Raw genomic sequence first — 17,211 nt, forward strand, 5'->3', positions numbered from 1 at the left:
CAGACGTACAATTTTCTTTCTCTCTTACTATGAATCTCCCTTAATTTCTGTTTGCTATGCATGAAATCTTAATTAGATGGACTTAGAAAAAGCAGAGAACTCAGTGCTGTCATATTATCTAACCACCAGAAAATTTGCGCAGGGTGATAGCACTGAAACTCTTCATGCTGTTTGACAGTCAGAATGGAAATTTTGGGCCACAGTGATTAAATCTTCTTGCTGATTTTGAATATCAAAATAGTGCTCTGTGGAAAGGCACATTGATATTGGCCTGGAACAATTGTATTTTTACATGTAGTCCTATTCCTGCATGAAACAAGTTGAAAATTTCATCCTTCAATTCGTGTAAGAAACCCATAACTTGCACTGGAACTGACAGGTATCTTTTTTTTAAAAGATATTTGATCTTCACTGGAAGATTTCAGTATATTTGTATGGATAACTACATATGCTAGTTCTCTAAGTGTTGTTTTCAAACAGAAAACACTGCATTTGTATTACTCCAGATTTCTTCATCCACTTGTGTGGTTTTGTAGGACACCTTTGGTCATTGCAAGTTTTAGTGACAGAAAAGCACTCCACAGCACTGAGCTTTGGAACTACTTTAGAGTAGAAAAAGAAAAGCAATGGAATACGTAGCTTCTTGACCCCTGAAGAACTTTGAACAGTCGTAGCTTAAAAAGACTGAATTAACTCTTACCATAGTTCTCAGTGTTGTTTCAAAGACAATTTGTTAATTGTTGCCCTTTGGGAATTTACTTTTTGAGTTGCATATACAGCTATGACTATTGTGTATACGCATTTCATGCAGGTAGGACTGTAAACAGACTGGGTGAGCAATTTCTGCAGAAAGTGTGAAGAAAGTATCAGTTTAAACTGTCCATAACTCATGGAAAATTGAAAAGGATATTGTTTCTTGAAAAATATGAACAACTTCACATGAATTATCATAAGAGAGCTTGTGTATTTTGGTGTGTACACACACACACTTACTTTAACTGTACCACTTTTGCACAAAATGTAGTCCAATAGATGAAAAGATCAGAGCATATTGAATGGTACGCTGATGACTATGATGACCATATCTGCTGGATCATTTGTCCAAGAAAATCATGGTACACATTGCATTGATCCATGGTTCACAGTCCAGCATCATTATTTCTTGGCGGTGCATTGTTTGCTGAAGTCCCTGTAGGGCTGCAAAGTATGTGACACCATCTGTATCCAGGGAGGGTTTAGTTAAATCTCTTCCGAAATGACGCTACCTGCAAATCATGAGAAAAATAACTCTGGTGGTTTCATTCAGTAACCCAAGGCTAGGTGCCAAGCTGGTCTGTGTTTTCCATACTATAGATTTCTGCAGAGATGTGGAACAGCAAAGTTGACTCTGAGTTGGGAAGCCAGCATGACTAACAAGAGGTCGTGCTAATATTAGGTCCGGCTCTCCTTTGCCTTTGTTTCAAACAGGCTGATGGGTCTGTCTGTACACAGAGCTGTTAACCATCAGCCCAAAGAACACAGTACTTGACTTCAGCCCTTCACATGGTTCTAGTGCTTGGGGTTTGGGATAGTTTTGGAATGTCATAAAAATATCATGAGGTTTTGATGATTTCTGACATAGTGAATGCACTTTCACTCTGAAATGGTTAGATATGTACATGGAAGCATTCATGGCCACATCCTGTATAGAGTATGTTTGTGGAGCTCCCTTTCATTTACTTCACTGGTGTAATTGTGGAGTTTTGCAGCCTTGTAAAAGGGAGCTGCAGCCATTCCCTCATTTTAATCTGAAAATGGTACAGCTAAGTAAGTTTGGGATGACCTGAGAACATCTAACTTTGTGGACTCTCCTGGTGCATAGGTGACATTTGTGTGTCTTTTCACATGTCCTTGAAGCACAGACGTGTCCCATTGCGCATGGAGCATACGTACATGTCTCTGCTCAGTGCCTAGCAAATTTCTGTGGCTCAAAATGACATAGTGATTTTAGGCGTTACCAGGGAGTGTAGAGAGTCTGAATTTCAGACAGGCTGCTGCAAGTCCACCTAAGTCCTGATTCTGTGGTTTGAAAAGCCTCTACTGAGCGTGACATTGGGGAAGGAAGACGAGCCATGGTTTCCCAACAGCTACATTAGGGCCCTCATTATTGACAAAATCTTCCTTGCCTGATCCATTAATTGAATTAATTAGAAAGAAACTAATTTGTCAAGTTGGATGATTTTGAATTTTTCTTGTGATAGTTTTGACTCTCTTTTCTCCTTAAATTTCCTTAGTGGTGCTAGCATTTATGTTTATTTCAAGAGCTAGAATAATTACATCTGCCTTTCCAAATTCCATTTCTACATCTTTATTCTATACTTATTGGTAGCTCCCTTTATGGGACTGTTTAATAGGAAGTAAGATAAAGTTTGAACCCACAGCTCCCTGCTGAGTTTAAAGGAAATTGGTTGGGCACACAGACTTTAATCTGAAGCAGCCTGCCATTTGTTTCTTAAAAAAAAAAACCTCACACAAATACTTACATTTGTGAGAAAGTAACATCTAAGTGTGGATACTTTCCTATTTCTTCAAAAAGATCAGTGTCTTTATGTAACCTCATAGAAACTGATAGAGGAGTGAGCTGGGCTTCTGTTAAGTTTATTGCTGACTGGCTGAGCAGACTGGATCAGATTACATTATAACTATGGGAATTTCAACATAATTGAAAATACAAACTTTAAAAATGTTTTTAGTATGACTTGGTCCTTGGTAGTGTCTTGATTTATCAAATGTGGTCAGATTGGAGAAAGTATAAAAATAGATTTCCTTATACAGTTGTAATGTGTATTCACAAATCCCAAACAGTACTAAAAGTTATGTTTAGTATACTTAAGAAATCAAGATGCAAAACTGGACTTATCAAGTAATGGAGTTCTGCAGAAATTCTCTGGCATATGTGACAGTGTCTTAAGTATCAAAAAGACACGTTCACTGAGGTGCTGGGAATCAGAGATGTGGCAAAATTAGCCCTTGCATACTTCAGTTATTTACAGATTTCCGAGAGACTTCAATACATTTATGGGAAATTGTGGGACTTCCGATCTTTTATAAAATCATTCTGCCCAGCTAGTCTGAGCAACAGCATACTCTGATGTAATGTCCAACTCTGGTATCAGGAAGTGTATGATAGTGGAACAAGTCAAACTAGTCCAAAACATGTTTCCAGTACTGTTTCTTCTGAAGTACATTTTTGTTGAAATCTGCTGTTGTTTTGCTAGGTGTTTTTTTGTTGTTGTTGTTGCTGTTTTTTTGTTTGTTTTTTTGTTTATTTTTTTTACCAAAGACTTGATCTACCTGAAGTTTATATATACAAAATGTTAAAATGGACTGGTTTGACTACACCCACCCCCTCCCCCCCATTTATTTCACATTTGTGATTAATTTCAGCTTTATATTTTGATATATGTTTTTACACATGCTGTATTGTAATTTTTTTAATATGGGATACTACTGACATGGTTTAACATAAAATGAAGCATTTTTTAGTAGATCTGAATCACAGACTTCCCTGATTTTTCTTTTTGCAGAAAAATACAGAATTCCAACTTCCGCTTCTGATTTGAAGCAGAAGCAAATTTCGGACAATTGGCATTTCCCTCAGATGGAAATTAATTTTCAGCAATCCTTGTGGGAGGATGTCAGCATGTGGTGTCAGTGCATCCTTTGTGTATTTGTCTGTGTTAGACATGACAAATGCCACAAGAGAGTCCGAGTCCATGTTCAGGTTCTCATCCCCTCTGTTTGCTGACACCGAGGTCTATTTCTGGCTTATTACTGCACAGTAATGAGTCCTTACATCATCCTTGTGTCCTCCCATAGCAATACTGACCCATCCCAACCTATTTTAACACATGAAAATCTGACAAGCAACAGCAGAGGTGCTGCAGCTCCTCCTAAGAAATCGGATCACTGTAACAGGATGTGTCTACCTGGGTTTCAGAGGAGGATTTGGTTCTCAGGCAGCAAACAGCTTAATCTGTGCTGGGATTGCATCAAAAAGTCATCTTTGTATGTAAGCTTCCCACTCAACGTTTATTGTATAAGCACAACTGTCTGAGCACACCCAGCGTTTGGCGATTCTCATCGTCCTGTGTGGGAGTCATGGACAGTCAGTTTTCTGGGAGCCATGGACAGTCAGTTTTCTAGACGTGCTGGAGGTTTCTGTTTTCTTTCCTCCTGCCAAACGATGTGGTCCCTGGTCCTTCTGATGAGCAGCAATCGACTCTCACAGATTTGTTGTTTCTTTCCTGGAACTGGGATAGCAGGTGTGAAAGAAGGTGTCGCTGAAGCTGGCTCGTAGGACACAAGCTCTTTAGGCCAGGAAATAGGAGCTAAATTTAGCCTTTGAAGAAGTGTGAGCTCTTTAGTATCAGTAATAGCTGGACCTCCTTCAGCTGGGCTAAACTTCTGCTCTTCTGCTTTTCATTTGTAAAGCACAATGTGTGGTTATGGTATTGTGTGGATGATTACGAAGAGGATGCTGCTATTGACAGTGATATAATGGGAATAACCTTTTGAAAGAGATTGAAAAAAACTTAGAATATAATTTCACAAGCTGCTTAACACCAAATTTAGGAAGAGCCCCAGGAAAAAAGGCTTTGGTATTTCAGTCATGACAGGGCTGCCTCCTTTCCTGTGGTGTCCTCTCTTTTGGATGGGTCCTAATGCCTTCAAGCCACCACTTCCATCCCTATCACTAGTGTTGTTTTATTAATTTCTTGGCAATGAAATGTAGTCAGAAGGAAAAACAAACAGAGCAGGAAGCCTTGACAAGCACAACAGTCACACGTTCAGCTTGGTGCTTGAGCATGTTGTTTTTGCCAGGGAGTCCCCAAGGTAAATGTTTCCACTGGATTTTTTGGTAACATTTTATTTAGTCTCCTTGGAGAACCTGGCTTTTGTTTTAAGCACGAGTCCAGCTGATGTTGCCGGTGAGGAGAGGTCATGCAAGGGCCCGAATCCAGCAGAGACAGGGAATATTTTCAGGAGGAAAACAGCATTTCTAGCAATTACTAGCAACTCTGTCTGTACCTTGAGTTAAGCCAGAAGAGTGGCGGATTTCACTTGCAGGCCTGCCTGTGTTGTGGAGGAGCAATGCCGGGATTTGCATCAGCAATATCAAGGTTTTGTACAATCTGCATGAGGTAGCAGTATGTGAGCCATGGGGGTCTGACTTCCTGCAACCCTGAGCTGCTCTGCTGTTCCTGTGACTGATAATAAATTGGTGCAGAGAAGCCTACAATATTTTATGAGTCCCAGTAATGAATATCAGCTGGAGGAAAGCATAACAAAACCCCATCCTGCTGACCAGAGCGCAAGCAAGGGAGAGAAAGAGGAACAGAGTCAGACCAGGAAGGGTTAAAACCAGAATCTGGATCATCAAATCCCTCTTATTGCCACATCTTTTCAGATGGCAAAATCCCTTAGGAGGGTATGTGTGAAGAACACATCTGGGAACTTTTCGCTATGCGGACAAGCCTGTTCTTGTATTCTTCTGAGTAACACACATGCCAGTAAAAAGGGATGCCGTAGTGCTAACTTACCGTTAAAGGAACTTGGTAGCACGGCATGCGTGGTGTGGTGGAAATGACAAATTCTCTGCTGGTGCTTGTTGCTGTAGACATATTGGTATCATTGGAGCTGTATTTATATTAACTAAAGGTCTTCACCATCATTTCTGGAGTGGTGGTTTGTTGCAGAGTTTCAGGTGTTCTGTTTCTCAGCAACATGCAGGTTCCTATTTTGTCTCCTCCCTGCCTGGGTGGAAATTACTTCAGGGGCTGTAACACTGGCATGAAACAAGTGTTCAGCTTCCTATTTTTGTGAGCAAAAAGAAAATCTGATTTTAAAAAGTTTGCTGCTTTTTAATCAAAAAGTGTATTCCTACTCGTTGACTAAGAAATGTAGTTTGCATGTAGAGAAAAATACTGCTCTTTTTGAGCAGAGATGTAAATTTACTCATGTTGGCCAAAGCTCTGTATAAGCATGCATTTAATGTCTTGCAGAGTTTTCTCCTGTGAGAAGTCTTTTTGAAGCTGATGAAATTAATCCTGAGTAAAGTTGGTACTGTAACTGATCCCAGGTGGCTTTTCCTTTCTGACTGAACATTTACACCCCCAAAATTAGAATATAAAATCCTTCAGAACACAGTTTCAGGATCAACTCATCTAAAAAAAAAAAAAAAAAAAAAAGTATTACCTACAGTAGGCATGCTTAAATTAAGTATTCTTCCTCCTCCTTGGAATGATAATAAATAAGCTACAGGTAGTTTGAATCCTCTTGCACCTTCCCAAAGTTTTACTGTTACATTTTCCTGTTTTCTAAAAGTACTTTTCTACCATGTTGTGGTTGTGCAAAAATATTGGGAGGCATTAATTGTGCAAAAAGCCCCAACCAGCTGGACCGTGTGCTACCTACAACCCTGCTAAAGGCATTGCATTTGAGAACAAAATTCTTAGCAGAATTGGGGCCTAAACCTTTATTTTACTTAGGTTATAAAATTTCCATTGTACTTCATTCCTATCTCCTTGACTACTTGTAACAACAGCAGGCAAAATGTTTCCAGGTTGAATCTCTTTTTTAAGTTGGACAGGTAGCTGTAAGGTTAGTGGTGTAGAACTGGACCCACTGTGTGGGCTAGGCTGAGTAAGAAAAACTTAGCCTGTGCTGGTCAGAATGCCCAAGGAAAGCCTGTTTTAAAGTCTGTCATGTCTTATTTTCTCCTCTTTATTGTACTCTAGAGCTGAATAGGTATAGTAGGTTATGCCCTCCTCTGGAGTAAAAGAATATAGGTGTCAGTTCCCGGGAAGTGATGACTTTGGTGCAGAAGTGCTGGGCTCCAGGAATGCACATTGGTTGAAACTGCAAATATGTGTGTGCAGCCTCTATAAATGAATTATAGTTCCCTCCACTACTTTACCCTTCGGTGCTTATTCCTCCAAATTTCAGAAATTTTATGCACAATAACCTGTAAGTCAGTGTGTGCAGAGGTGGCCATGGGCTGTACAGCTGTCTGGATGAGCACTGACCAGAGCCTGATGGCTTTTCTGTCACCCTGGCATGCTATGAGGCTCCCAGTTCTTTGGATAAGAGAGAAATATTCCCTGTAGTCCCTTTCACAGTGTAAGCCCAAAAAAGAAGAGGGAGGAACAAGGAATGCTGTGCAAGAATGAGCTCTTCATTATCCTCTGCAAAAGATCCAGTGTTTCCTGCGCTTCGCTGTGGTTTTGCAGCTTGCTGGAGTCAGGCAGGCGGAAGGGTGCACTGGAAGGATTAGCCTCTGCTGCCTGGGAGAAGTGGGGAATGCCGGTGTCAGACAGCTCTATCTAGATAATGATGGTTGGGTTAAATGCATTCAGTCTATCTGCGTTGAACACTGTGGAGAGTGCTGGTGAAACGACTGTTGACTTTCCAAGTTCCTCTTACTGTTGAGTTCTGATCATTAATAGAAGTGTGGGGCTTCCCTACAGGTTTGGTTTTCCACTTTTGTGTTCACTTTGTCTTCTTTGTCTTTGTTTTCCTTGGAAGTGGTTTTGAATGACAGCCTGAACTCTGAGGGTTTCTAGTTTTAGAGTTGTTCAAACTCCTAACCTAGATCCAGACGCAAGTTTTCTTGATCACTTCTCTACAGTTGCTAACCTTATGTGTAGATAGTGCTTGGTCCCACACTTGGAACCTGGACGCTTTGCTAATTTTACTTTTTAAATGTTTTTTGTATACTGCTGCTGCAAGTTAAACAAGTCTTTCCTCTACTAGTTTTGGTTTTGCCTTTTATAGTGTTCTTTGTTTGTTTTCTCCTCCAGTATTTGCAGTCCACTTGTGTCTCTACCTCTGCCTGATGCTGTTGTCCTCATTAATAGTTTCTGTCATCCAGTTTATGTAAGGCTCCAGTCAGTTGCACAATCTGTCTACACACAGTATTTTCTAATTATTTGTCGTGTTCTTAAAATCTGTAGCTACTGACATCCCAAAAGTAGGAGAATAATTAACAGTTCTCAACAGTTCTGATTTAGCACTTTAACATTTTCTCTTACTGTAGACTTCAGTACATTTTTGGTTCAAGTCATGTAATGATCGGACCAGGGACTAAATCAGGTTGACATTTTGCCTGAGAGTAGTAGTACTTCATATCCCTAGAATATTTTGGATTTTATAAATTTAAATAACAATATCTTAGTTTGCATAACTCCTAAATACTCCATCTGTATCTTTTTTTTTTTTTAGAATGAAGTAATGGATGTGTAACTTGAAATATTATTGGGGCTATTGCTTAGTATACATGCTCAAGCCTACAGAAGCTTTCAGTTTTACTTATTCTTTAAAGGGCTTTGATGCTAGCATTTGAAGTGAGGGGGTATTTTTCCCCTCCATGAAACAGTTTTCTACTTCCAAAAAAAAGAAGAAAAAGGTTCAATTTGAAATTGAATTTTTCAATGAAATCTGGAGGGGTTTCAAATCATTTTTTTCTGGACAAATATAAGACATATCTAAGCATATTTACTTCCTGCTTTTTAAATTATGTTAAAAATATTCTACAGGCTTTTTATGGCAAATTATTTTTGACCTTTTTATTATATTAAAATATAGTATAAAGTATTTTGCATTGAAATTCAATTCTGTAACATATATAGTAAAAGGTCTATCTTATCATACGTTATAGTGCACATATATACAGAAAATACTGTGTAATAATGCAAAGAAAATCATTAAATATTGACAAACCAAAATATCCTGAACATCTGCACATTATATGCAAAGAAAAAAAAAAACCTAAAAAAAAAGTTGTGCTTTTTGTCTCCATTTGTAGCAAATTTGTATTCTGTTATGTCATCATTCTTCATGACATGGAAAGTTTGTTTTTGATAAACTCTGTGGTCAGCCAAGATTATTTATGATAGATTTATTCTGCTTTATTGCCCAGGGACCTGCTGGAGGAGGAATCAATTCTTATTAATATATAAATAAATAATATGCAATACATATATAAAAAAGCATTACTCCATTTAATTCAGAGAAATCAGTCCAAATTTATATCACTGAGACATCGGTATCTGACCTTAAGATTAAACATGGATTTGGTAATCACGCAACATTTTTTACTTTCAGTATTATTGCTATTATTAGTGAACTGAACCAGTGTCAGGAAATTAAACTCGTTCTGTGGTGTGGATTTTGAATACTTACCTAAAAAGGTGTTGGGGACTAAAATCTGTTGAATGATGCCTTAATTTGAAAGAGTATGTGGGTTTTAGCTGGTGAAGAACCTTGCTTTTTTTTTTTTTTTTTTTTAAAGATGGATTTATAGGCTATCCTGTAATTTTCACTGATTGTGTAAAGCATTTTGAATTTTAAGTAAAATTGCCCATTGGCAGTGATGAGATAGAGTTGGAAAAGCCAAAGGGCACCTCTACCCACTCAAATATTTCAAACTTATGTCACCTTTTTAAGGCATGCGTATTTACGTCACCGTAGATGCTTTTATATTTTTTGATACTGAGCCTTTTGACCTTTTGGGAGAGCTGAACTATTCCTTCATTGGCTATGAACCTGGCTTCACACGGAGAATTTCTGGCAGCTGTGCTTAATACAGACAAAAACGGGTGATCGCTGGGAGTAATTATTGCAACATTTATGCCGTTGCTGCACAGTCTGTGCATGTATCTGCACGTCTGTGTGTGTTACGCTTTTCACTCTGTTTTAATATCGCCGAAAGAGCTAAGATGTTATTTGAATGGCTTTGGGGCCAGCTGAGGAACAGGACAAGAAGGGCAACTAGAGTATGGAAAAACCCAACCCCTCCTAGTAAAAAGTCATTCTTACTCTGCTCCTGATGATTAATAGCAAAGGCAAATGTCCTACAGATTTTAAAGGTCTAACCAAAACCTGACTGAAATTGGGGGAGGATTTTTCACAGTCTTTGGGTTGAGCATTGTTTCATATGAGGTTAATGTTTTGTGAGGTTTTGGTTCAGTATTTTACAGTTGCAGCAAGGTCTTCATGTCACTGCTTTCTGTGAAGATAAACTGGTTATAACGCAAAGTTGTAGCTTTGAGCAAAGAGTTTCCCTCACTGATGAGTCTGAGGGTGAAGTTGGCCAGGGTTATAAAGTTCAGAAGAATACCATGAGTGCAGCCTTATTGGTTTTAGGGCACACGTGTGATTTGCTTAGTTTTGGCCGGATGATCTGAAACACTGGTTGAAACTAATCATTCTGTTTGTAAATTTTATTGCAGGCTGCAAACAGTTACCTGAGGGATCAGTGGTTCCATTCTTTGCAGTGGAAGGTAAGTTCTGCACTTCACTGTCTTCCTTGTCTGCCTCCAAGAATACTTTTTAGCATTCCCTGTTCCTTCATTGTAAGAGCCCTGAATGAATAAAGTCTTTTTCTTGCAGAAAACCTAAATCAGAACATGTATGCAGTTTCAACTTGTTCATATTGTGAATGGACAAATTAACTTGTTACATAGCCCAGCTTTATCAACATATGACTGACTTCAAAAGTAGATATCCAGTCAATTCACATTTAAATAGTATAGAGATTGGATGGTTTTGGTTTTGTACTATGCAGTGTAATACATTACAGAATGACTTACAGCCTAATCATATGCTCTGGACTCTTGGGATACTTGAGTTTTTTGTTTGTTTGTTTTTTCTTTTTCTGGGAAACTAGGGAGAAACGGTGTCTTTTAGAGTTGCTTATTTTAAGTAGCATCAATCTGTTATGCATCAGTCTGTGTTTATGCTTTAGGATGATTTGGATCTAAAGGCAGTTTCCATTTCAGAGGTCTCGAGCCCTTTCTCATTTTCAGTGAGAACAATGGACTGATTGCCCTCAGTAGGGGAAGTGGATCACAGTGACAACATTGTCTCTCAAAAGCAGCACATTCCTCATCGAAAACTGTAGCTGCTGACCTTTGGATGGAATCTGTATGAATCTTTGATGCAGCTGGAAACAAGTTTTGGCCAGATGCAGAATATGGTTGTCCTCTCTTGTCTTGTGGTGGGAAACACAAGCAGTAGCTTTTCAGCTCAGGACTTGTTTTCGGCAGGGTTTCAGTGAAATCAGCCAGGTTGGCAGTGTAGCTTATCTAGATTTCAGCCTGCTGACAGCAACCACATATGAAAATATAAGGAAGTCCCTCCCACCAAACTGGTTTTGTTGTAGGTGTGTTTGGTAGTTGCAAAATAGTTGTGTGGCAAAACTGCAGTACTGGTGTGCTTTGTATAGCCATCGGCGTCTGACAGAATCATATTCTGAGTGGATCCAGCTTCTTATCAGCAGGCGCCAAGTGTTGAGTTCTCCTTTTCCAGACCACTGGCGTATTCTCCAGCCTGTTACCCTGATTGCCTAAATGAGCGTGGGACAGTAGTGCTGATAGCAGAAGGCTGGGCTGTGGTGTGGCACTTTATTTTGGCCTCTTGACAGTATCATTAACACAATGCCTAGCCAGTCTTGCTTTCTTTGCAACTCCTGAGGATAACAAAGAGCTTAAAGCATGCAGAGACAGTATCTCCATGTGGCCGTTACTTTCCCTCCTGCTTTGGCAGGCAAGGATGATCAGAGAAAGCATGGGCAGAAATGATGATGGAATTTCTTATTCTACCTTACCCCCAATCAGGATGGCTATAATACCAGTGGCATGTGCCCACTTCGTTCCAGAAGTGAGGGGAAGATTGGAATTGGAGGTGCAACTCTGCAAAAAAAAAAAAAAAGTAAGGAGTGGTAAAGATGCAACTTGGCCCCAACACCACCTACCCCATCAATTAAATTATGAAAAAGAATGCCTAGACAGAATGACCTTGCTTGCTCACATGCCTTTTGGTCGTGTAGAGGGAGCTTTGCTCTGTGGGAGTTGTTTTTAAAGGAGTATTTCTTAAACTTTCCAATGCTTCTGACCAAGCCTCTCATTTTGGGAAACTCTGAGTAATTTAACTTGTTGCAAAGTAGAATTTATTTTTGCTTCCTTGCTTCCCTCCCCACCCCCATTAAGTTAGTTTCTGAAAAACAAGTGAAACATTATCTTGATTTGAAAGACCTTCCCTTTACCAAGAATAGCAAGTAGCTTTTTCTCATAAGAACAGTGACAGGGTTTAGTCACTGCCCAGGTACTTTACACTAACAAATTCCTCTTTGCTAAAATGGAGATAGTTTTGGTGGGTTTTGTTGCTTAATAGTTCAGAGGAAGAACACCTGGTAACTTTATGCTCTTTACTTTGGTTGATATTTGGCAGGCTTAAGTGAAGCCACAACAGCACCAAGAGGCAAGACAAGCGGTGTATCTGGGAGAGTGGAAGAGTGCAGTTATGTGATCTACCTTAGTAAAGTTTACCACTTTACTAGCACCATAGCCTGTGACTTTAAGAGCCAGGTGCCAAGGTTCATCTCACTCCATAATTTGTATGGTTTGATGATTAAGCAGGTAGTAAGGGAACCCACAAAAAAACAGGAAGCCTATTCTTCTGGAATGGGTCATTTACACAAAGCACCAGCTGGCAGAGAGATCGCCGCAGCTGTATTATAATTGGGTGGTTGTGCTGATGAATGATATATTTGTCCAGTGGTCTTACAAATAATGGGTCAAAACATTTCTGCGGGCATGTAGAACACAGATGCAAACTGGTGCAGATAGCTGAAGCAGTTATTCAGGGGAAAACGTCCAACAGAGATGAGCTTGTTATTGTTCATACTTGTGTGGTGGAAGCATTTAGGGAGTCCAGCTGAACCAGGAGCCCCACTGCGCTAGGTGCTAGATGTAGGTGAAGCAGGAGACCTTCATGTCCCCTGCCCTGCCCAAAGAAGGCTGGAGGAACCCGTTTTACAGATGGAAAACAGATATTCTGAGAGTTTTCAGCAGTGGGGACTGTCCCCCTTGATCTTAAAACAGGAATACTTAAATTACAATTGTGGGAGCAGATTAATTTCTGTCAGTGTCCTTCTGGCTCTTTTTCCTGTGCTTCGAGCCTTGGGAGCCAGATGCTGCATGTAATGTGAGCTACCTGCAAAATGGCTAGGTCCAGTGAATAGCTGTATTGTTAAGTATTTGGGGTAGCTCTTTAGGTTCAGGCACATACTGGTTATCCTTTGGTCTTGTATGAAGGTGCTGAGGTCTGTGAGGGAGCTTTCATGTGGTGCAGTTTTAAGGATTAACACACTGTGGGAATTCAGTTTGCCAGCCAGCACCCTGGAAATAATTTTTGTTGTAGAGACAAACATTGAAATAAAAATTAAGAATAATTTCTTTATGTAGCCCAGAGAATAATAAAAGAGATGCTACAGATAAACAGAAATAAAAGAAAACCAAACACATAATTATCCATGTTTTAGATCAAGCTCCAAGAGGTTTTATGTGTCATCCAACTGACTAGCTGTCAAGATGCTTACACAAGCTTTTTAGATGTGACTTTCTCCTTAAATACTGTGCTTACTGAAGAGAGCATGGTTGTCGGGACAGACTGTTCCTATGTAGTCATTTTCTCTTTGGGTTTTCCATTTCAAACCCTCCCACTAAGGGTTATTCATAATTCCTCATTTAATCTGGATATCAATGTGTATCACAACTCCTAAAGGATTATTGGCCACCTCAGGCTATTTTTAGAAATCCTGATTTCCTTTGGGTTACAGCTAAGTCAAACTATCTTTGTCCAGAGAATAAACAGAACATGTTAACAACTGCCCAGATCCTCAAACATAAACAAATCATTAATCCATTGTGTAAGAAATGGTTCTTTTCAACCAGGGAGGTTGGATTGAAACCATGATATGTAATCTTTGGTATTTGGAAGCTGATAAGTCATAACAGTGTATCAATAAAGATAACAACACTTTCTGTGAATATACAAAAGAGAATAACACATGCAGTTCATTGCCCTTTCTGGATCGAGGCTAGATACAGAGGTAACCAACCTCTTGTGTAGAGGATGAGTGCAGCTAGGCTTCACTTTTGACTAGTAATTTTGGGACACACACAAATAAGCAAGTATGTACCCTTGGCATTTTCCCAGACAATATCCATCTACTTTGTTACTTGTTTATATCTTGCCATCTTTAGGCTAAGGACTTTCAGTCTATTTGTATAGTGCCTAGCACATAGAGGTACCATCCCCTGTAGAAAACGTTGAGCCCTACTACACCACATACTTATAGTATTAGTCATTAAAAGACCTGCTTGACCAATTTAGTACCATGTTGCACTTGAATTAAAAAAGACATAAGTGAGGTCTTCTCCTGGGGTCTTTAGGTCTTGTGATACAGAGTACAGGTATAGATTTACATTTGTTGGGGGGAGTACACCTAAAGGTTACACGGGGCATGTTGCATTTTTTAGCGTGCTCACTAGTGAACTCTCAACATTGCCCTCATTGTGGGATGTGGGCTGCTTGTGTTTTCTAGTTAGCTGAGTGATGCAGCAATCAGACGTGTCAGTTGATGGCCTTTGGGGGAATGTCCTGAATTGACACAGTACAGAAGGGACAGACCTAAGGCTGCAGTAAAGCATGACTCAAGCTGAGCTTTGTGAGCCTCTGACCTGGTTCTTCTAGAAAGGCTTGCCTATACCTTGTCTTTCCAATTGATGCTATTAACCAGTCCTTGACTGTCCCCTAATGAGTAGTGCTGCTTGGTTAGGGGTTTTATCCATCTGTTAGCATGGACAGTGCAAATGTGTTAATTGTAGAATTGTTTAAGTTGGAAGGGACCTTTGAACATCATCTGGTCCTCTCCCCACCCACGCTACCTTTTTCCTCACGCAATGCACCGTGTACTTCGAAGTTGTACGAGGTTGCTGAGAGCCTGTAGAGCTGAGCTGTGAGGCCCCCACCCAGGAACAGTATTCACGTGTGGCCTCACAAGCGCTGAGCAGAGGGCAGTGGTCACCTCCCTCATCCCACTGTCTGTGCTCGTGCAGCCCAGCATGCGTAGGCACCCCCAGCTTGCAGTCAAGAATCACGCTACCTTTGTTTTAAAATTCATTTTCTACACAGACTCCATGTTTTGATTCCTATGAATTGGGAAACTGGAACAATGCTGTCATTTGGGATTTGTAAACATTTTGCATTGAATGCTAAAACAAGCAATGTTGGCCTTCATTCAAAAACTTTAATGTTGGATTAATACTTCCCTGGTTCTCAAAGGGATTGTTCTATCTGTCTCTTCAGGAAATAGATACTTCCATGCATAAGCAGCCCTATTAATTGCAAAGGGATTGACTGTCATATAAAGCCATACTTGACCTGAATGACAGTATGCTGTCTGGTTGTTACTGTGTTCAGGTTATGATTTCCTTGTCCATTAGTACCAAATATTTTTTATACAATAACTGTGGGTGAGTATCAGTTTTTGTATCTAATGGTGAAAGTTCAGAGGGAGTTATTTTTCTGTGCTTTAAAACTGCAAAAAATGAAGTTGAGAGAAACTGTTCTCGAAAGTATGGTAAAGCCTTCCTTGTGTAAAGCACCTTTACGGTTTTATCACCATGGTAATGATTAAAAATAGTGCTCATACAGGAGTGGGGTTTATATAGAATTTAGATGATGACATTAAAGAAATTTATAGCCTTAAATCTCAGTAAATCATGCCTTAAAACTATGACATCAGGAAAAAATTACATTGGTTATGGTTAAAAAGGCCCATGTCTGTCATTTATATTAAAAAACCTAATTTATGATCTGAGAGAGGAAGCTTTGATACCCTGTGACAATTCAATAACCCTGTGCTGTACTGTATAGTGAAAATATTACTCAAAATGCTCAGCAGTTCTTTGCAGTGGTGGTTCCTGGACTTTAGGCCTTCTCTTTGATGGTTACCCAGCACATGCAACTGTAATTGTCTTGGCTGTTTCTTTGTTTTCATTAGCTGAAAACCTGAGGTATTTTCACAGAACATAGAAGTTCCCATTTTCTGTTATTTTGAGGTGAAACAAGAAATAATTATCATACAGTTAGGCCAGTGGTGTTTACCTTTTTTTTTTTTTTTTTCTCTGTATTTTTTCTTTTTCCTTTTGTGTCTGTATACAAGTCAATAATATATTGATGGGAACCTAAGCTATACAATTAAGGTTTGCCTTTTGAAGCCTCAGGGCTTTGAAAGCATTGTGGGCTTTGATGACACATGAGTTTTGGAGGAGCAAGTCTCTTGCTGTGACAGATAAAAGGCAGCCCACAAGTTTTTGGCTGGTGGTTTTACTCTTCCTGTGGAATGCATGGGTACCAGTTGTGGGAGACCATGAACAGGTCTTTAAGATAGCCAGAGCCTCTGCCCTGCAAGACTTTGATGGGGTTTGAGACTGGACTTTATATTCTGTAGGGAACAGATACAGGGTCCAAGTGGTGTGTTAATGGATCTGTGTTGCCAAGAAGAGAAGCTGGTACCAGTTAGACTTTTCTGGTGAACTTAGTGGGACTAAAAATACATCTTGTCATTTTTCAGTTCCTGATGCCCACTCTTATGGTTAAGTTGATGTTTACTGCCAAGATTTGTTCTTCTTTTGTATTTGAAAGGTATCATGGAATGCAGCTGTTTCTGCCTACGTGGAGCTCTCCCTTGCTCTTCGTGCAGTGATTGATAATACTGCCTGGTCTATAGTCTGAACAACCATACAGCAAATTCAGGAGCAACATCCTGGAATTCTTGACATACAGCCTTTTATTGGCATATTGTTAATTTTTTGTAGTTAAGCATTCTCCCCTACTACTTTTTTTTGGAGGGGAGTGTGTGGGGTTTTTTTTTGGCTTAAGACATCTTCATGAGCACATGAAGTCCATTGGCTCCCGCATTTTCCCATGCGAGTTTGACAGTCTTAGGCCCTCTGTTATCAGAAGTCACTTGAAAAATCTTGGCCTTGTTTTCTGTTTCTGAGATCTCAGTTTGCTAGAGGTAACCGTTCTGTTGCAACAGAAAGGCATTGATCTCACTTTGGGAAGAGGAAATTAATAGATGAAAACCAGCCAAGATGTTAAAAGGAAGTTTTCTTTTTTTTTTATGAAACACTGATGATGATTTAAGAACTGAAACAGGTAGAATGGTTAGGATATTTTCTTAAGCTTTCACTGCCTTTGAATTAGAAGAATATCTCACTCTTTCTGGGGGGCATTGGAGCAGGTTCCTCCCATGAGGTGCATCTGCAGCAGTGACAGCTGGTCACCGCCTGTGCTCTGCATTGGCTTAACATGAATCAC

General features: G+C 39.7%; 1 protein-coding gene across 2 annotated transcripts in view; it reads left to right on the forward strand.

Moving 5' to 3' along the window:
- The window catches only part of LOC104365189 (c-Maf inducing protein), a 135,498-nt gene that overhangs the window by 72,602 nt on the left and 45,685 nt on the right, over positions 1 to 17,211 (forward strand). For both annotated transcript variants that reach the window (XM_042797600.1, XM_032990684.2), the window contains exon 3: positions 10,272 to 10,322. In XM_042797600.1, the coding sequence (XP_042653534.1) occupies positions 10,272 to 10,322 (51 nt within the window). The remainder of the gene's footprint in view (positions 1 to 10,271; positions 10,323 to 17,211) is intronic.

This window comes from Tyto alba, unplaced genomic scaffold, assembly GCF_018691265.1.
Source record: "Tyto alba isolate M040663 unplaced genomic scaffold, T.alba_DEE_v4.0 Super-Scaffold_26, whole genome shotgun sequence".
Taxonomy (NCBI): Eukaryota; Metazoa; Chordata; class Aves; order Strigiformes; family Tytonidae; genus Tyto; species Tyto alba.